The sequence below is a fragment of the Hippopotamus amphibius genome, chromosome 11 (assembly GCF_030028045.1).
Source record: "Hippopotamus amphibius kiboko isolate mHipAmp2 chromosome 11, mHipAmp2.hap2, whole genome shotgun sequence".
NCBI classification, from domain to species: Eukaryota; Metazoa; Chordata; class Mammalia; order Artiodactyla; family Hippopotamidae; genus Hippopotamus; species Hippopotamus amphibius.
In genome coordinates, this window is record NC_080196.1 from 34,371,386 (window position 1) to 34,392,944 (window position 21,559).

Sequence of the window (21,559 nt, forward strand, 5' to 3'; positions counted from 1 at the left end):
AAGGATCTCTTACCATTTTGTTCTTTGCAGGTTATTGAAGAGAGGGAAAAGCTGAAGAGTGACCGGGAAGCTCGCCAGAAGAAGATGTACTATCTCAGGACTGAGTTGGAGCGACTTCATAAACAACAAGGTATCAGACACTCCTTTGCATGACTGCCTTTTTGTTGTAACTTTAGTAGAAAACCCAAATGGAAAGCTTTGGGGACTCTCAGACATGTTCATTGACAGTGAAACTTCACTTTCAAAAAATTTTTGTTACAATTAGACTTATAGAAAAATTGCGTTAATAGTGTAAAAAATTCTAAGGTGTTTACCATGATTATTAGCATTTTGCTAATATTTGCTCTATCCTTTTTTCTCTCTCAATTGTGTTGGTGCGTATGTGTGTGTAATTTTTCCTGAACTATTTGAGAGTAAGTTGTAGATATGTATTCCTTTACTCCTAAACACTTAAATGTGTGTCTTCTAACAACAAAGAATTCACTTGCATAACTATAGTATGCCTATCAAAATTAGAAAATTAACAATAATATACTAGTCTACTGATCTTATGCATATTTCATCAGTTGTCCCAGTGATATCCTGAAGCAACAGAAAATGAAAGATTACACATTGCATTCAGCTGTAATGTTCTTTTAGTCTCCTTTAATCTGTAATAGTTCCAGAATCTCCAGAAGAGGTCACATATTTTGTAGAATGTCCTTTAATTTTGGTTTGTCTGATGTTTCCTTATGATTAAATTCAGGCTATGCATTTTTGGCAGAAACATCACAGAAGTGGTGCTAAGTTCATGTCAGGTGTTAATTTGCCCCATACTGGTGTTGTCAACTTTGATCATTTGGTTAAGGTGGTGTCTGCCAAGTTTCTCCACTGTAAGGTTATTATTTTACCCTTTTCGATTAATAAGTATCTTATAGGGGATTAATAAGTATCTTATAGGGAAGATACTATGTAAATATTCAGTTACTCCTCAAACCTTGGCCCACTAGTTTTAGCATTCATTGATGATTCTCGCCCAAATCAGTTATTATTATGATGGTTGTTAAATAGTAATTTTCTGATTTCATCATTCCATCTTCCTTAATTAGTTGGCTTTCTACTATGAGGAGGAGCTTTCCACCCACACCTCCTCCCCCATTTATCTATCCATTTATATCATTATAAACTCATGGATTCTTAATAGGTTATTATATTTTACTATTATTATTTATTTTCATGCTCAAATTGTCCCAGATTTGGCCAGTGAGATTTGGCCCCCAGATTTGGCCCCCTTTAAGTTGACTCCTGTGTCCTTTTGATATATCCCCATCATTTTTTGAGTACTTCCTTTTTGACACAAAAAGATATTCCGTGATGCCTCTATTGATTCCACCTCTTCATCTATGCTTTTAGGAATTCACATATACACTGAGGAAAGAACATAGCAAGGCTTCTAAATATTACAGCTTGGTGATACCGTGGAAGAGTAGAGAGTAGGAGAAGATATAATTTCTTCTGTTTGGGTTTGGACTGTTTAGGGATGAGAAACTTAGTTATTAATCCTATGAGGATTAATTCATGAGGACCTGCAGTTTGGAATAGGAGATAACATTAGTTGAGCCGAGGCAAAACCTAAAATTCATTGGAGGTGTTGGTGAAGGGTCTTTAAATCAGGTAAAGTCAAATATGTGACTGAATTTTTTTGCCCTCTGAATAATTCTTTGGTTCTCTGAAGAGGACAGCCATGGGATTCATAGTTACAGTATGTATTAACGTTTTTTGGAGGATACATGCACACAAACTAGTATATACCCTTTTTAGGGATTTATGGAGTCCTTCCCTGAAACCTGTCCATAGATCCTTAGCTAATGACCCCTGCGTAAGACATAATCACTCAGTCTTTACCTCCATAGGCGCTTCACCTAAATCCGTCCATGTGGAAGGCAAGTCTCACCTGCTTTTACAGTGTTTCATGGAGAAAGATTTTGTGACCATAAGGTCTTGAGAATTAGTACTTATGACTGAAAACTGACTTGTTAACTTTCCTTGTATTTCTTTCTGTTGACATTTGACTCCTCAGGGGAAATGTTGCGTAAGAAACGAAGGGAGAAGGATGGTCACAAAGACCCACTCCTGGTAGAGGTGAGTCGGCTTCAGGATAACATTATGAAGGACATTGCAGAACTTCGACAAGAGGCAGAAGAAGCAGAAAAAAAGCAGTCTGAACTGGACAAAGTGGCTCAGATCTTGGGAATTAACATTTTGGATAAATCTCAGAAGTCTTCAAATGACAATAGGGAGCCTACAGAGAAGACTGGGAAAGCAGAAAAATCCAAAAGCCCAGAAAAAGTATTATCGTCCTCAAACTCCTCTTCCAACAGCAAGGTAACAACTCAACTTTTCCATTTCTATTGTATCTTTTATTTCCATGGATTCCTAAAGAAGCCTTCTGACTAACCATTTTCTTAGCTTTCTTTTCCAACCTGTTCTTACTCTTGCTAGAGTTATCTTTGTAAAGCATAGTTCAGATCATGGTATTCTCCTTCAGAATTTTAGCAGTTCCCATTGCCCACAAAGTAGAATCCTGGGCCCTCCATGTTCTAGTTCTAGCATTTACCCTGTAACTCACTCCAGTCTGGCTTTTAGTTTTCTCATAACTTGTAATACCATTTTGTAGGTTCATGTTTAACAACAAGTTCACCACCATGTTGTACAGCCTCAAATTTCGGTTCTCAAATCAGTATTTGATATAGGAAACCACTCCTAAAAAATGTTTTCTTCCCTTGGTTCCTATCACATTTCTTTTCCTCTTAGTATGCTGGCTGCTCCTGCTTAATCTCCTAATCTTTAAATATTTTAATTCTTCAGGGATCAGTTCTAGCCCAGTTCTCTAGAATTCTGCTTTCTCCCTAGGTCATTTTGTTCAGTCCTATACTGAAATACCATACTGACAACTTTCAATTTTATATTCTAGCTCAGGTGATTCTTCTAAGGTTCAAATCTGAGTGTCCAACAGACTACTCACTATTTCCACTTCATTGTTACATACACACCTCAAAATCAATAATATATCTTGAACTAAACTAAGATTCTGCTCAACCTGCCTCTAACCTTTTCTTCCTCCATTGTTACCCATCTCAGTGAATAACACTAGTATCCAACAGTTTTCATGCCAATAGCTTGAAAAGCATTCTTAGTGTTTCCCCCTCCCTAACAGCTCCACACACCAAATCAATGACAGATTCTGCCAATTCTCCCGCCAAAGAAAATCTTAATTCCATTCATCTCATCATCTCTATTGCCATCCGAGTTCAAGCCACCTTCAATTCTTTTTTTTCATGTATATTTTATTTTATTTTTAATTTATTTTTAGTATTTTTTAGAATTTTATTTTTTTGGCTGCAGTGGGTCTTCGTTGCTGCACGAGGGCTTTCTCTTTAGTTGCTTTGAGTGGGGGCTACTCTTCATTGTGGTGCATGGGCTTCTCATTGGGTGGCTTCTCTTGTTTTGGAGCATGGGCCCTAGGCACATGGGCTTCAGTAGTTGCAGCCCGTGGACTCAGTAGTTGTGGTGCGCAGGCTCTAGAGTGCAGGCTCAGTAGTTGTGGCGCACGGGCTTGGTTGTACCTTGGCATGTGGGATCTTCCTGGACCAGGGATTGAACCTGTGTTCTCTGCCTTGGCAGGCAGATTCTTAACCACTATGCCACTAGGGAAGTCCCGCCACCTTCAATTCTTACTCATACTGCTACACTCTTAATTCTTTCTCCATATTCAGCCAGTGATTGAGATACTTTATGCCTCTTTTTGCCTTTGCTCTCTGTAATTTCAGTACTGGCATTTTCATTCCTTAAATGTTTCATCCCCTTTAATGTCTTTGTGTCTTCTCCTCCTTCTGGTTACCATGCAAAACCCACTCTTCTTATCCTGTCTTCTAACTCATGTTCATCTTCAGATCACAGCTTAAATTATTTCCCTGACTCCCTTCTTTGATTTTCCAGGTTGTTAAATTTGCCTGATATATACTCTCATAATACCTGACATTTTCCTTCTTAGCATTTATGACAGTTGTAAGTATATAATTACATGTGTTCCCCAGTTAGATTTTAAGGTTCAAGGGATCAGGGACCATATATGTCTCATTCTCCAATATAGTCCCCAATACATAGCTCAGTGCCTGGCACATAGCAAATGGGTAGTACTCAAGAAATATGACACTACACCTTGTACTTCTGCCACCTCAGAATGCTTGCACTTTTCCAGATGTGCAGTATGCTGTTGTGTGCTTTTCTAATTTTGCATTAATAATTCTCTTAGCCTGAATAATCTTTCTCCCAACCCTACTCATCCACTAAGGTCCAACTTGAATACTACCACCTCTGTGAAGAATTCCTAAATTCCACACAAATTGAGTCAGCCCTTTTTAAGCACTGCCATAATGTATTACTTTGTTCCTTTATAAGATTTATTTCATTCTGTCTTATTGAAAACATGATTAAGATCATGCCTGTCTCTTCCATTAAATGAGAGCTTCTTGAGAATAACAGAATATAACTTAATTTTTGTGTTTCCCATGGCATCCAGTATGTGTAGTACATAGTAAGATGGTCAGTTAATGTTGCAGGTGAGAGAAGATACTCTGTATTCTCTGTCAACCAAGCTCTAATTTTTTCATGTCTTCCTGGGGGAGTTCTCTTTCTCAACCAGGTAGGACTATATTCTTATACCAGGATCATTGAGTTCAGGGCCTTTGATGGGAGAAGAGCTTGAAAGTTCTGACCCTTTGTAGTTGACTTATACACTCTTTGGGGTTCCGTTTATGCACCAGTCCCATGGTAATGTATCATCTTGACTTGAGTGAGCCTTCATGTTGCCTGAAGCTAACAAGAATATGTTACAATTCGATTTTCATTTCAGCAGTAAAGAATGTTCTCTCTGCAAGCTCTGTTTCCTACCTGTCTTTGGTATTTCTTCTTTTTTTGCCTCTTTAAAATGCAGAGTTGGTTTGAGATTTTCTTTCTCTTGAATAGGTCATTTCTTACAAATAAACACATACACACAATTCCACAGTTCCATTCACCTAGACACAATTGTTATTAATACCTTGGTGTTTATTATTTTAAATTCCCTTCTTCTGTTTGTCCATTTAACAGATATTTCTTGATCTCCAAAAAAGTGCCAGATACTGTTCTAGATAGGGGAAGTATAGCAGGGAACTACATAGACAAGGTCCTTATTCTCATAAAATAGGAGAAGACAGTCAATGAGTAAACAAGTGCAGGTTAGGTAATGACAAGTGCTTAAAAAAGAAAATAGAATAAGGGATATAGAGTAGTTAGGGAAAGTCTTTTGGGTAAGGTAACATTTGACATTCTATGCCTATTTACATATCTGTATTGATTATTCAAATGTATTTCGTTACTTACATTTCTAATATATCATGAACATCTTTCCATGTCAATAGACTTTTATAATATCATTATTAGCAACTTTATTTTTGTTGCTGTATGGATACCAAAATTTATTTAACCAATCAAATCACCTGTAATTTGACATAATTCCTAAGGATAAATGTCAGGGAGTAGAATTGCTGGGTCGGGGGTATAAAGAATTTTGAGGTATTCCTAGACTATCTTCTGGAAAGATGGTGCCAGTTGGTACTCACCAGCAGTGTATGCACATGTTCATCGCTGACCTGCTGGGTGTGATCTCTTTAGTGACTCTTGAATAGGACTAATAGGGAAAGATTATCTTTGAAGTCTTAATTGTTTCCTTTTCTTCATCTGTCTTCCTCTCCCCACCAGCCAATATTCAAGGTGCCCAATTCCCTGATCTTGTCTACTGTGGAACCTTGTTCATACCTACCTTCTCTGTGTTCCAAAATTATCTTTTGTCTGTACCTCACTCCCTAATGTTATCCAAAATTCTCATTTCCTGAATATCTTACTCCCAGTTTGCTGACAAATGAATTCATATTAAAGTATTTATTATTGATAACTTAATATTGGGGAAGTTGATATGTTTTAAAAGAGGATTCATGTTAACTCAAAGATGTTAAATTCTAATGGTGATATTTTAGGCAATTAGAAATATTTTACCCAGATTCCTTTGTCATCCCACATAGATAACTATTCCCTTTATCTATTCCAGCCTTGCTTTCTAGTTACCTATACCAAAATGTGTCTGTGATAAGAGAGCTCACTATCATCTATTTCTTGCACTTGCTTAATCTGTCAATTACCTTTTCCATTTTTGTTTTTCATCCCTCCCTAGTTGTCATTATGATTGATAAATTTAATGTATTTAATTGCACTGGTAACACATTTAACATCTACCAAAGGGTATACGGTAAAAGACTCCTGTCCATTCTTGTTCTCTACTCCCCTTTCCCAGAGGCAACCAGTGTTTCCATAATCTTGAGTATTCTTCTGGATATTTTAGGATATGTAAGTAAATATATTGCCATTATGATTTATTCTGCATGATGACATGGCACTGTGGAATCTAATTAGTTCTGTTTGAGCCTTGCAGGCAGATTTCTCATGGGGTTTTTCCCAGTTTGTGCAGCTTTAGGCACTGGAAATATGGTCATATGGTCCTAGTTCTGTTATCGTGGTGGGCTACTTGTTTTTTCTGAGAGAAGACAGATCTAGACTACTTTGAATTCCCTCTTAGTGCAGGTTTTTCCCCTCTAGGAGTCAAAGGTAAACAATGAGAATTCCTGTACTAAGAGCTCCAAGCCTGCTGAGAGCCCCCAGCCAGCCGCTAAGCAGTCTGATCAGCCCATTGCTGCCTATGAGTATTATGATGCTGGCAATCACTGGTGCAAAGACTGCAACACCATCTGTGGGACCATGTTTGACTTCTTCACCCATATGCACAATAAGAAGCACACGCAGGTAGGTATCCTGCCCTCTGCTAGTTCCATTCTTGCTTTCCTTTCCCTCAAACTCCTATACCCCCATCTGCATTAAAAAGCTGGAAAATGAAACATTCTCGTATGGGCAGGAGCCCCAATCTGAAGAGCCAAGAGATACCAACAAAGGAGACACCATCCCCAGGGCTCAGTCCAGGGGACCTGCCTGTAACTAAACACCATGACAAGTGTAAGTGAGGCTTCTGCCTCTTTTGATTCCTTGAGTACCTGATTATTTGTTTCATTTTATCCATTGCTAGTACTTGCTCTAACATGTGTTTACCTTTTTCACAGGTGGTTTCCGTTTAAACAGTTGGCAGAGTGGGTGGGGGTGGGTAGCTGGGGGCTTCTGGTCCCCCCTGGTATGGGGGAGAAAAAGAGAGAAAAGTGGGTCATTGAGTTTTTAGTGCTGTGTGTGAGCACTTCTGCCTCTTGCAAATAGACACTGGATCCCTACAACAGACCTTGGGCTTCAAAGACCCAGAGTGAAGCCAAGCAAGATGCTGTAAAGCGTACTGACAAGATAACTGTTCCTGCAAAAGGTATGTTCCCTCCCTGCCTTTTTTATGGTTTCCTTACATTCAGTCGGGGAATAAGTATCCCTGAACTAAGGTGCAAGGAAGCAGCATAGAGTGAGACGTAACCATTGCTTCTAGCAAAGCTATAAGATTGCCTTCTATGTGCAAAACTAGGTCCTAAAGAAATAAAGAGAGTTATAAGGCAAGAATTCTCTCTGCCCATATGGCCAAAAATCTAACACATGTTAAACATACACATACCACTCTAAAATGTAACTTTCTTTGTGCTCACTTTGGCAGCACATAGACTTAAATACGGCTTTCTTTGTCACTAGCTTATGCACCAAAATCTTATTTATTTGACATCTAGGTAAAAAAGAACAGTCAGAGGTGCAGTATAGCTGCCTTTTTAAGAAATATAATATTTTTGAATACTTGTTATTAGGAGCTAAGTTGAGAAATAGAAAGTTTCTTTGTCTTTAAACTTCTCAATTTCTTACCTTTATGAGTAGTCAGTGCTGCTGCATCCTTTACATCTAGAAGATAGAGTCTTAAGTAATTAATACCAACATGAGAGATCCTCATACAAATGGTACTGGGCTATTTGGAAGTATAATATTTAAATCTCCTAAGATGCTTAGTTCTAGTTGGAGTTTGAGGAGAATTAGCAACAGAAATGAGTCTGGCACAGAAAACTCCTGAATTAACCAGTTAACGTTCCCAAAACGTAGAAGGGATAGAGGTCCTGAGTTCGAGCTTTAAGTTGGGAAGACATACCATTGGGCTTCATCTAAATGCTCCTTCTGATTTGAAAGTGAGTAAGGTCCTTTATACCATTAATTATTTTACTACAAAAGGGAAGTGGGATTTCCTTCGGTTGCTGTCATCTTGGGTAGAAATGACTTATTTTCTTGACTTTCTTCTACTTCTTCCAGGTTCTGAGTTTCTGATTCCCATCACTGGATATTACTGCCAGCTCTGTGAGGAATTTTTGGGGGATCCAATTTCTGGAGAGCAACATGTGAAGGGTTATCAACACAATGAGAAATATAAGGTTGGTCTTTGTAGTAGCCTGTGGAGTTTCCCATTTTTTGCAGTAGTCCTTTTGATGTTGTCAAATAAACTCAGGGCCAGAAACAGTCATTAATACTTTAAATTGCATATAGTCACTAGGAAGTTCTTCTCAATCCTAGTAAGAAACGCTGACCTGAGAGAACCATTTATCCTTGAGGAAGGTGACTCTGAGTATTTCCACTAAATGGATTTTAACAGTGGATAGGGCCAACTTTTCTCTCTTATAGTATTTTGACCAGTTATTGAGCCTTTAATTTTTCTCTTCCTAGAAATATGTGGTTGAAAACCCATTGTATGAGGAGCGGCGAAATCTGGACCGTCAAGCTGGCTTGGCTGTGGTCCTAGAAACAGAACGGCGACGGCAGAGTGAGCTAAAGCGCAAACTCAGTGAGAAACCAAAAGAAGAGAAGAAAGAAAAAAAGGCAAAGATCATGAAGGAAGTAAAGGAGGATGACAGGGTGTCTGAGGAATTAGAGGACCAAGTTTCTGAGGGTGGGAACTCCCCTGAAAAGGCTGAAAATAAAAGGAAGGCTAGCATCAAACTCCAATTAAAAGAAGAAGTAAAGAAAGAACCACCAACATCTTCCTCTTTTGGGAAATTCAGCTGGAAGAAGCCAGAAAAAGAGGAGGAAAAAAGTTCAGTGGCCCCAATTATTCCCAAAGAAGAGATTATAGAAAGTAGTAAGGACAAAGAAGATGGCAAAGCTGAAGCTGGGAAGGCAAAGCCCATCAAAATCAAGCTCTCTGGGAAAACGGTTGTTGCACATACTAGCCCTTGGATGCCCGTAGTGACAACTTCAACCCAGACTAAGATCCGACCCAACCTGCCTATCCCATCCACAGTCCTCCGCAAGTCAGGTTCAGCCACAGTAAGCAAGCCAGCTCCTCTTAACACCTTTCTGTCCATCAAGTCCTCTGGAACCACTGCTAAACCTCTGCCAGTGGTTAAAGAGTCTTCGGCTGATCTCCTCTTGCCTCCCGACATCATCTCTAAAGCATTTGGAGGGGAGGAGGTGATTCTGAAAGGGTCTCCAGAGGAAAAAATGGTGCTGGCTGAAAAGAATGAGCCATCACATATACCTGAACAAATGCTACCACCTCCTCCACCACCCCCTCCACCGCCACCTCCACCACCCCCAGTTATACCTCATCCAGCTGCCCCATCTCCTGCTCAAGCAAGTGCTATTTTGGCTCCAGTAAAATCAAACCCAACTGTATCTCACACTGTCAGCCCTGGCTTCCTGGGTCCTAACATCTTGAACCCAGTATTACCTGTAGCCATCATGGCCTCAGCACAGCCAGCTGCCATTCCTTCTGATGAGACGGCTCCTGGGGTGAGTGAGAGTGACCGGGACCAGACCCTATTCTCTGTGTTAGTGCGTCCTCCACCTCCCCTCTCAAGTGTGTTCAGTGAACAAGCCAAAAAATTGGAAAAGCGAAATTCATGCTTAGCCACAGCCAATGCCAAGGATCTGTATGACATATTCTATAGTAGTGGTGGAAAAGGGGCCCCTGAGACTAAACTGAGTGGTGGTCCATTGGCCAATGGGGAAAATAGAACTGAAAGTTCAGACACCTCTTCCACTTCTACTTTGAACAGCAGGGCATCCCAAGAGGAGTTGCCTCCAGATAGAAATTTGGTCTCTGCTCCTTTAGTCAGCAACTCTGAAAAGTCCATTTCAAAACCTCTTGTGTCCCTAGGGAAATGGTCGGTTGTAGAAAATGTAGACTCAAAAAGCAGGGGCAGCAGCTATGGCTTCCTGCAGCCTCTGACAAGGTTGTGCCAAAACAGGCCTTATGAAACTATTACCCCAAAGACAGAGACTTTGGCCATGTGGGCTTCCAGCTCCTTCCAGAGTGATGCTAATCGGAATGTATCTCCAGAGAGGAAAATTGAACTTGACCTGGGAGATCCTGGGCCACCAGGTGTCGAGCCAGCTCCCGAGCTGTCAGATATGCACTGTCATACCATGGAATCTCAGAAGTTGGTAGAAACCCACCTTGTGGTATCTAGTAACCAGGATGAAGAAAGCCAAGAGCACCACCAATCTAAGGATTGTGGGAAAAGTGAACTAGAAACAAACGCTGAACTAAAAGAAGGGGGAGCAAAGCTCTCTGAGGGGACAGTGGGTGAGGGAACAGATATCAGTGTTGGGCCCAATAGTGTAGAGGATTCTAATTTGAACCATGGGAACAGATACATGTGGGAGGGAGAAGTAGAACAGCCAAACATGCAAATGACTGACAGAAAAGCTAAACAGTCCAAGAAATTGATAACAGGAAGTAAAACTCAAAGTAAAGCAGTGACTGAATTGAGTGCACAGGCTCTCTCTTCCACAAAGGCAAAAATAGACTCATTTCCGTCAGAAGCTAGGTCTTTACTCCAGAACCCACAAAATACACCTGTGAAAATTTCTGCCTCAGAAATGCTTCTTCAGTCCCCAGCCAGATCAGAAATGTGTTTGAAAGATAGTGAACAGGAGCAAGGAATTTCAACTGGTAGTGAGGAGTGGCTAGAGAATTCAGCTCTAGGATCAGCTTCCAGAGCTTCTAGGTACAGAAGCCTCAAACTCAAGAGAGAAAGATCAAAAGACTTTCAGGGTAAAATGATCTATGAACTGACTGTTTGGGATGAGAACAAGAAGCCAGAGACCTGGGAGAGCCCAGAGAAACCAAAAGCAGAAGCCCTGGAGCTTCGAGGTATCCACCCAGAGCTAACAGTGACAATAGAAAGCAAGGCCTCAGAAAACTTTGAAGTCACAAACTTAAAAGTAGAAGAGCTTGCTGCGCTGGGGAACCTGGGGGATATAGGTGTTGACTTCTGCAGTGCTCAGGTAGACCCAGCACATAGATCCCCAGCTGCCCTGTCTCAGAAAGTATGTGAAGAAAATTCTGTGTCACCTGTAGAACGTAATCCCTCCACTCTCACTGACTTTGAACCAATACCATCCTTTTCTGAGTTTCCATTAGATTCTCCCAAAACCTTGGTGCTTAACTTCGGAGCAGAGGGTGAACAAAACTCATCTAATCCCAGAATTGGGAGGATCACTCCTAACATTTTGAAAACTGGACTTGCTATAGAAAATGTCGGCCTTGGCTTGGGGAGCCTAGAGGGCACACACCAGGCCCTTGACCTTTTAGCAGGAGGAATGATGCCTGAGGAAATAGAAGAAACTTCTCAATTAGAGAAACAAGATTCACTCAGATTGGAATCGGAAACAATTAATCCTTTAGGCCTTGGGCCATCTCCTTGCCTTCCAGACCTTGTTGACTTCGTCACACGGACATCTGGAGTTCAAAAAGAGAAGATATGTTCTCCTTTCTCTGAGCCTGGTGACCCTCCTGAGTGTAGTTCCCTAGAGATGGGACCACTACAGCTAGAAGTACTGAATGCATCCATCTCGGAGGTAGCAATTCCTCAAGTAGATGAGTACAATGACAGCCCTTTGAAGATGGTAAAGTCTATGGCTTCAGGGTCCCATACACAGGAACAGGTAGTTGGAGGCAATGTGGTCCCTCAGGAAATGACTGTACAAGAAACTGCAGTTGATGCCACCCAGGACCACACAGAATCCAATGTTCACAACTGAGAATACACATTCAGAGCTACTTGTGGATGAATCAAATTCGCTTCTAGAAGTCAGATGCCCAGATGATCCAGGACTAGTTGGCTATCTCATCTGGAACCTACACCAAGAGATGCAGTCAGCATCTTAGAGTAAATGTTCATGGAAGCTAAAAAATTTACCTCCTTTCCTTTTTTCCTTTTTCCTTAAGATACCAGACAAATCAATCATAATTTCTATACATATCTGTAAAAAAGTATTTTCTGTTAATTATTATTTTTTGCCAATTTATTTTCTCCTTCTTTGTCATTAAAATCGAATGTCTATCTGGCTCACCTCATAGTGTGCTTTGACTGTACTTTGGCTTTGACTCTGCCATTTCTGGAATGTGGGGGAGGAGGGAGACAGAGCTGACTTCTCCAATTGCTGTGTTGTATTCCCACCCAATTTCTTGGGCAGTTGATGGATCTCTGGGAGAAACACAAGAAAGTCTGCTGAAATGGAAAACTACTGATGAAGGAAGGATTGTTCATCTCTTAGGCTTCCATTTGGATGGGCCTGCCTTAACATTGTTTGAAATGCAGCGTGAGTAGCTCTTTTGTTTACTGTTTACTTCCTTGTGGCATGTCAACCCCCACACTTCCCTCATTCTGTTGCCTTTGCTTGAGATGGTCCTGCTAGTCCACAAACCTGTTTGGAAATGGCCTCAGTAAACATGGAAGAAAATCTAGCAGGCTCACTTTTGGAAGACGACAAATCGGTAAGGCTTATTCATGGCTCAGTGCCAGGAGCAGATATGCTTTTTGGGTCACTTTTATTTTCGAAATGGCCTTTGTTCATTGTATTGTGATCCACTGGCACTTTGTGTGGAATTGTTTAGCAGCCATTTCTGTTCTGAAGAGGTAGAAGAACTGAAACTTGTTTTGGGATTGGACTCATTTTCTGTTACACACTCGTATGTATTCCTTTCTCTACCTCTCCCTTTCCCAAGTTGTTTCCACCATAGTGTGATGTTTGGGGTTGTACATTTTGTTCAAAAGATTAAAGATTTATGAGTGGCTTGGACAAGTTTAACTTTATTTTTAATGTGTTAATTACTTGGAATAAATGCATTAATCTCATGTTTCTTTCTGGATTTTTGTTTTGAAACCACACACATTTGAACTCCACAGGAAAACTAGAACAATAAACTCCTGCTGCCCTATTGTCTGTCTCCCTCTCCCAATCTTCTTTCTCCAGTTGTTAGGGCTGCTTTTGTTAGGTTATATAGTCTATGCCTTAGTGCTTCCTGGATGGGTAATGAGTAGGCGACAGTGGTCTGGTTTTGGCATCTTTCTATTGTGAAGTTTTGTGTATACCCTTATGTTGGCTCTCCCAGTGCTCCTTTGGGAACAGAGCTCCCCAAGAATACTTATGTTCTTGCTGAGGGTTCTCTTGGGAATCAGGGAGCTTGGTCCTTAGATTTTCTAATCTCTGTCCCAGTTTCTTCTTGACACCCCTGATGTCAGCAATTTATAGGATGACTCAGCAGAGACTTCAGAGTCTTATTCTCCCACTCACTCCTCAAAAATAATGCAAAGTTGCTGATCTTTTTTCCTAAGAATTCTTGTTTTCCTGTTTTCTTGTGTGCAGAGCTGCAAAATCCCTATGTTGAGTTTGAGGAGGCTATTTTTCTTGACTAATTTAAAAGTTTAGAAGTTGTCCTGGCCTCCCTTCATCTTGTGGAAAGGGCAAAGATTTGGAATAGTTAGGTCCTTGGATGTTCCTCGGCCATTTACCTTGCTGTGACTTTAGGCACGTTACTTTGCCTCACGGTGCCATAAGGATTTTTTTTTCTTTAATTTGAAGGATCATTATCTCCATCTCACACCACATGTGTACAGGGTCAGGCCATCCTGAGCAGTCTTCCTAGGTCTGCTTTTTAGGCTGAAGCCTGAGTTCAGTGTATCCTTCTGACCTGGAAACCACAAGCAGACTCAAAATGTGCCCTTTAGCAGAACGTAAACCCAGGTGAGCTTCAGAGATATGTTTGTTTCTCCAGAGAACTACTCCCTCTCCATTCTAGGAGCTTATCTACATGAATTCAGAGAACATAAGAGTTTAAAATACCAGTTATTACTGATTTTCAGGCTTGTTCACTTAGTAAGTTCCACCTCCCTTTGGGGAGAGATGGGTGGGTTTAGGGTAAGCATGGAGATGGGTTAATCCTATCCAGATCCCAGTCCTAAACTCATTCCATCTCAGTAGGAGTCAGAATCTTGTTCTCTAGGTTAGGAGGGGGCCACTTGAGAAGGGTGGGGAAGGGAAAAGAGGCAAAATCTAGGAAGGCCAGAACTAATTCAAGTAACTGGGGCTGGAGTACTTTGAGCAACTCCTCTTGTACTCTGTTGATAACTCAAAGGCACCTACCAATCTTAGGCTTTTTGTAGAATAATGTCCATTTCTAAGAGTTAAAGCAACGGTGTTCTGCATATCAGCCTTGAACCAGCAGAGGGAGAGCTTTTAGGATTCTGTAGTTTGGGCAGGAAGTGTTGCTAGCTTCCTCTTTGATGGTGGGGTTGGGTTTTGGAGCCTCTCTAGAGAAGCCATGCGAAAGGAAGGGCAGAACTCCAATCCAGTCGCTAGTGCTTAGAGGTAGGGCCTGTTTCTTTTTATCCAGTACTATCACAGTACTGAATAACTTTTCACTTTAGGAGACAAAGGCACATGCAAAGAGTGGGCCCTAATCTTTACATGTGGCTTATGGTGTCATATAACTTATAAATTTCTGCAAACATCAGGAACAGTTTTTATTTGACTCCAGTTGTGAGAACAGATGATCAGCAGTTAGTCTTAAATTTGGGCAAACACCAAGTTTTACCTAAGTTGTGTAAATAACCCCCTGAAACTTCCCCCTGGCTTTATGAATGGAGGCCTCTTGCTTTATAAAAAACCTTTTTCTTCACAGCAAGCTTCAGGGCACATAATAATCTTAATGACCTAAATAAGTATACCCATTTTACGCTGTGCCACTCCATCTCCCTAAAAAGAGTCAGAAAATTAGCTAATGTTTTAGTCGTAAAGCATGCCAGAATATATGTCCATTTATCAGACTGCCAGGTTAAGGGACTGAAGAAGAATGGGAAGGTGGGGGTGGAGGGGGGCATTGGACATATAGGATACAGACATCCAATAGGCGCATTAAGTGTGTTATTTACAAGTAAAAAATAAAAAGGGAGGCAGAATCAGGGAGGAGACAGCCTGTAAATTATGGAACTAAGTGAGGTGGGGTTTTTAAAAAATACGTATTCCCAAGCCCTGGTTCTCACTTTCACAAAGCTTACCTACCAAGCCCAGGATGAGAACCTAAGCAAGGTCTTCATTCATTAATAATGCTTTGAAACATGGACAAATGAAAATAGTTTGGGGTTATGAACACATTTCTTCTTTATCTAGAGTTTAATTTTACAAAAATATCTATGTAATTTTTAACCAAAGATTACATATACAGTAACAGTATTCACTGATAAGCCAAGCAGCTGAACTTACAATGAAAATCTACCCTTAAAAAAAAATATTGTCATTCTGATTTGCCCTCAACCCTTATACACTTTCAAAGGACCATGTGCGTTTTCATTGTAGCACTTAATGTGGTTGTACTTTTACATTTATGTGTTTCTTTGATTAATATGTGCCTCCTTCCCATCGCTCCCCACCCCCAACTAGATTATAAACTCTCGAAAGCAGGAAGTCTGTCTTTGCTTACTGTTTTTTCATCATTGTATTCACAGTGCAGAGCTGCCTGACACATTAAGAGTGCTCAATAAAAATTTATTGAAAGAATCAATGTGGTAATAGTAGCTTTTTTTTTTTTTATTAACTGTGAATACTTAGCAATTTATAAGTGAGTAAAAGCTGTAAGTTGCCGATTGGATTTGCTGGGTGCTTAATACTCCAGAAACTGACTTCTTGCTTCTGTCCTAGATATATGTATACAAGGCACTGTCTATAGCAGTGAGTGCATATCAAAGCTGCCAGTGTCCTCTTCATTTCAACAGCATTCTGGAATAGTGGTGCCATGCCAGGAGGGGGACACATTGCCCCTGAAGCTCCTAGAAGAAAAACAGGATAGGAAGAGGGTTACACTGACTTTAGCCCCAATAAAAGGCTTTGGGGATTCTGATTTTCAGATGTCTCCCTTACTCCTTCCAGCCAGATTTCATAGGCATGTTGAAGGAATTTAAACCCTAATCCCTTTGATTTAGCTGAAGGAGTAATTCAACCTTTCATGGCCCAGCATCCTCTTGTCACTTCATCAGAACTCTAAATCAAGCTGTCAATTTTATTTCTGGAAGGAAACAAAAAAATTAACCAAAAAAAGTTGCCTTTGGAAGAGGAAAGTGTGATGCTTTCACTTTTTGTTTTGCATCTTTTGTGTTTGAATATTCAGACCATGAAAATGAATTTTACATAAAACGCAGTACTTTATACACATATAAAATATGTACACACACATATAAGAAATTTTTATGTCAGTAAGGTCTGGTGCTGTGAAATTATAGACCAGGCTTTTTTTTCCCTCTTCTGTATACTTTTATGTATTAAAAAATAGTGTTTTTTTTTTTTAAGTTGTGTCTCTTCCCACTTAGTACATCCCTGTCTTCACTCCTCTCATCAGTTTTCCATTATTACAAATAGGTTTTGCTGCTTTTCCCTCAAGACTTCCTAAATTCCTCTACTCCCATCAAGGCAGGGCAACATACATTCAAGAATATCACTCTTATCTTCCTCTCTTCCTTTTCCCTTTCTCTAGCTCCTACCTCTGTGGAGCTGGTTATGCATTTCCATTCATGCTGTACAAGCACTTGGACATTAAATTATATAAGTCAAGATACCTGTCTTCACAAAGCTTACTTTAATGCAAGTACACAAAAGATATCCCAGAGTCTTTGTTTGCATGCAAAAGACAGAAGATAACATATATATATGTATTGATTGAAAGCCTTACAGGCTTTTGTTCCTTCCACTCATGGAGGATAAGGCAAGAAAAAGTGTTCTGTAGAAAACAAGGGAAAAAAAAAAAAAAAGGGAAATGAGCATGTTTAAGAGAGGTGATTGAGAAGAGTAAAAACAGAGGGACTTCCCTGACGGTCCAGTAGTTAGGACTCCACACTTCCACTGCAGGGGGCAGGGGTTTGATCCCTGGTCAGGAAACTAGGATCCCGCATGCTGCACAGAACAGACCAAAAAAAAAAAAGGGGGGGGGGGGGCAGAGTTACATTGTGGTAGAGGAAGATAGCAAAAAAGTTAAATCAACCATTTTGTGGTACTGTTTTCTTTCATCTTCTTTCCGATACTTTGCCCCTGCTAAAGTTCTATCCAGCCCTCCCACAGCCGGTATACCTACATAAGGATGATTATGATGACATTTACTAATTTAAACCCACCTATCTTCCTTTCTTTTCAGGAGAAATTGCCGAAGTCTTCAGATTTTTAGAAGGAAGGACTGCAGAAGACATTTTTGCCCCAGGGAGGCAGGGATAGAAGCCTCAGAAACGATGAGCACCCTTGGGGCCAATGGGCAGTCACCTCTAGGGTCTGACTTCCAGAAGGTGGGTATGGTTGCTGGGGCAGGAATGGGTTGTGGAGAAGACCCTGTTATTTTAGCTGCCAGGAAATGGTGAGTTGGGTAAGCTAATATGTTATTTATGTATGTCTATATCTTTGTACCAGTAGAGGAGGAACAAGATGAGGATAGGCATAGAAGATGTATATTTTAAACTTGCCACTCCTCATGTCAAATGATCTCCTAACGGGCTTCCTAGGTGGCGCAGTGGTTAAGAATCCGCCTGCCAATGCAGAGATCATGGGTTCGATCTCCAGCTCCAGGAAGATCCCACATGCCACGGAGCAACTAAGCCCGTGTGCCAAAAAAAAAAATTATCTCCTAACTTCCATCACTCATTTTGTGCCATGATACATTAAAGCTGTGGAGTTCAGATCTCATCCCTCCTGGGCCCAGTGTTCCCAGCAAGTAGAACATCTCTTATCTCGGTTTTAGCCTTCCTTACTGGTCCATACAAGAATCACGGTAAAAATTAGGTATATCTTTAGAGGAGTGGAGTATAAATAGATGAAGGAGTCTCAAGGAAGGGGGAACAATCACAAAGGATGTGTTTGAAAAATCCTGGGATTTCAGACTTCAAGACAGCTACCTAGCAGTTTCCATTCAGTCTTACTACTACACACAGCAGAACTTTTCGTACACAGAAACAAGCAAACATTTCAAAATACTAAGGAAACACTTTACTCTCTATCCATCTGAAATGCCAGTTGGTGCTTCTTTTACTCCCTTTTGTGCTTTGGAACTGGGCTCAGGAACACAGTGAGGATGAGAACCTAACCTTTAAGTCCTTCAAACTCTGAGATTTATTTAAATCTGAGCTGCCCCAACTCCAGATTTACCCTTAAAACTGTTAACCTAGTTTTGTTTCTGACTTGTAAATACTGGCACTTTTAAGAGTCCTGAAGGTCTACTTCACTGCCCAAATAAATCTATGGTTTGGGTCACTTTGGGAACTACTCATGATACTATAAATATAAAGAACTTCATAATATGCAACCAAAGCCATCAGTAGAATAAGAAGGAAGAAGTAAGGGGTAAGAAGTATCTCAGGGCCTCTTTTTGCTGAGCTTATATCGGTCAGTGACTACTCATTCCTCCGGCATGACCCTGTGGATGAAGCAATGGAAAGCAGCCTGGTGCCAGGTCTGCCAACACTTTGTCACCACTGCTTTCTCTCCCTTGCTCCAGTCCAAGGTCTGTTTCTCATCAGCTACCACATTCCTATGCTCAGGGACAATCAAGGGTGTTGGTCACAGCTTTTATTCCTAAATGTGACTCACCTACCTACCAGTCCCTGGTTTGCTGCTTAGACTTCCCTTCTTCAGTGGTGTCTGGAGTCCACCTCTGAGATGTACTCATCGGGGCATGGGCAGAGAGGAAGGAAACATTTTTTAGAATAGTATTTTTTTCTTTGGGCTTTTAAATTTTAGTATGCTAGAGTTCACGTACGTTATGAATGATTAAGTATTTAAAATCTACTTTTTTATCAAAATATAATTGGTATAACATTAAATTTCACATAACATGAGATTTATCATTTTAAAGTATACAATCTGGTGGTTTCTGTTATCTTGAAGGTTGTGCAACAATCACCATTACCTAATTCCAGAATATTTCCATCACTCCCCTTAAAAAACTCATACCAATTAGCAGAATTCCCAATTATCCCCTATCCCAAAGCCACCATCAATCATCAGTCTGCTTTCTGTTTCTATGAATTTACCTATTCTGGAGAATTCATATAAATTGAGTCATATAATATGTAGTCTTCTGTGTTTGGCTTCTTTCATTTAACATTTTCAAGGTTCATGCACATTGTACCATGTATCAGTATTTCACTGTATTTATAGTTGAATAATATTCCACTGTATAGATATAACCACATTTTGTTCATCCATTAGTTCAAGGGTCCCCAGCCTCCGGGCTGTGGACCAGTAGTGGCCTGTTAGGAATCCAGCCGCACAACAGGAGGTGAGCGAGCAAAGCTTCATCTGCTGCTCCCCATCCCTTGCATTGCTGCCTGAACCATCCCCTCCCATGCTCCCGCATCTGAAACATCCTCTCCCAGCCTCCCACCACCCCCGACCATCCATGGAAAAATTGTCTTCCTCAAAACCAGTCCCTGGTGCCAAAAAGGTTGGGGACCGCTGCATTAGTTGGTAGACATTTGGATTATTTCCACTTTTTGGCTATTATGCTGCTGTGAACATTTGTGTACCAATATTTGTGTGGACATATTTTTTAATTCTCTTGGGTATGTACTGGGTCATATGGCAACTCAAACTTTTTAAAAAATATAATTTTGTATTAAAGTATAAGGTGCATATAAAAAACAAAAGTACACACATCACAAGTGTTAAGCTCAATGCTTTTCACAAAGTGAACACTTGGTGTAACATTTTGTGTAACCAACACCCAAATCAAAAAATGGAATGTAACCAACACCCCTGAAGCCCCTCTCATGCTCTCTTGAAGTCACTATTTTCCTGAAATATAACTGCTGTCTCAGGTGGTTTTTGTTTTTGTTTTATGGAGGCAAAATTCACGTAACATAAAGTTAGCCACTTTAAAATGAACAATTTAGTGGCATTTAGTACATTCACAGTGTTATACAACGAAAACTTTTGTCTAGTACTAAAACCTTTTCACCACCACAAAATAAAACCCTGTATCCATTATGCAGATAGTTCGCATTCCTACCTCCCCACAAGCCCTGGCAATCACCAGTCTTTCTGTCTCTATGGACTTACATATTCTGGATATTTCACATAAATGGAGTCATACAATCAGTGACCTTTTCTGTCTGTCTTCTTTGACTTAGAATAATGGTTTTGAGGTTCATCCATGCTGTAGCATGTATCAGTATTCCATTACTTTTTATGGCTAAATAATATTCCATTGTCTGTGTATACCACAGTTTATTTATCCATTCATTCGTTGACAGATATTTGGATTGTTTCCACCTTTTGGCTGTTGTGCATAGTACTGCTATGAAAGTTCATGCATAAGTAATAGAGTACTTGTTTTCAGTTCTTTTTAGTATATAGCCAGAAGTGGAATTGCTAGGTCATATGGTTATTTTATGTTTAATATTTTGAGGAACCACCAAACTGTTTTCCACAGCACCTGAATCATTTTACATCCTTTCCAGCAATATATGATGGTTCCAGTTTCTCCATATTCATAACACTTGTTAATTTTTTTTTCATGTATTATGACCATCTCAATATTTCATTGTGGTTTTCATTTACATTTTCCTGATGACTAATTATACTGAGCATCTCTTCATGTGCTTTTTGGCCATTTATATATCTGTTTTTTGAAAAATGTCTAGTGAAGTCCTTTTCCATTTTTTAATTGGGATGTTTGCCTTTTTGTTGTAAAATTGTAAGAATTCTTTATATACTCTGAATACTAGATCTTTATCAGATACATGATTTCTCCCATATTTTCTCCCATTCTGTAGGTTGTCTTTTCACTTGGTTTTGTTGGCTCTTTTTTTTTTCTAGTTCCTCAAGGTGTAAAAGTTAGGTTGTTGATTTGAGATCTTTTTAAAAATGTTTTCAGCTATAGTTTCCCTCTGAGAACTGTTTTCACTGCATCCCATACATTTTATATGTTGTGTTCTTATTTTCACTTGTCTCAAAGTATTTTATAAATTCTCTTGTGAGTCCTTCTTTGACCCATTGGTTCTTTAAGAGTGTGTTGTTTAATTTCCACATTTTGTGAATTTTCCAGTTTTCCTCCTGTTATTGATTTTTAGCTTTATTCCATTGTGGTTGGAAAAGATACTTTGTATGATTTTAATCTTTTTAAATGTATTGAGACTTGCTTTGTGGCCTAACATATGATCTGTCCTGGAGAATGTTTCGTGTGAGCTTAAGAAGATTGTGTATTCTGCTG

General features: G+C 39.9%; 2 protein-coding genes across 2 annotated transcripts in view; both read left to right on the plus strand.

The window, feature by feature from the left end:
* Nucleotides 1-13,621, plus strand: part of ZNF318 (zinc finger protein 318) — a 27,344-nt gene extending 13,723 nt beyond the window's left edge. The window contains exons 5-10 of the mRNA XM_057699810.1: nt 31-130; nt 2,060-2,364; nt 6,673-6,876; nt 7,336-7,435; nt 8,347-8,465; nt 8,755-13,621. Of these exons, the coding sequence (XP_057555793.1) occupies nt 31-130; nt 2,060-2,364; nt 6,673-6,876; nt 7,336-7,435; nt 8,347-8,465; nt 8,755-12,075 (4,149 nt within the window). The 3' untranslated portion in view covers nt 12,076-13,621. The remainder of the gene's footprint in view (nt 1-30; nt 131-2,059; nt 2,365-6,672; nt 6,877-7,335; nt 7,436-8,346; nt 8,466-8,754) is intronic.
* The window catches only part of CRIP3 (cysteine rich protein 3), a 21,663-nt gene continuing 12,870 nt past the window's right edge, over nt 12,767-21,559 (plus strand). Inside the window, 1 exon segment of the mRNA XM_057698185.1 lies at nt 12,767-12,811. Coding sequence (XP_057554168.1) covers nt 12,767-12,811 — 45 coding nt within the window.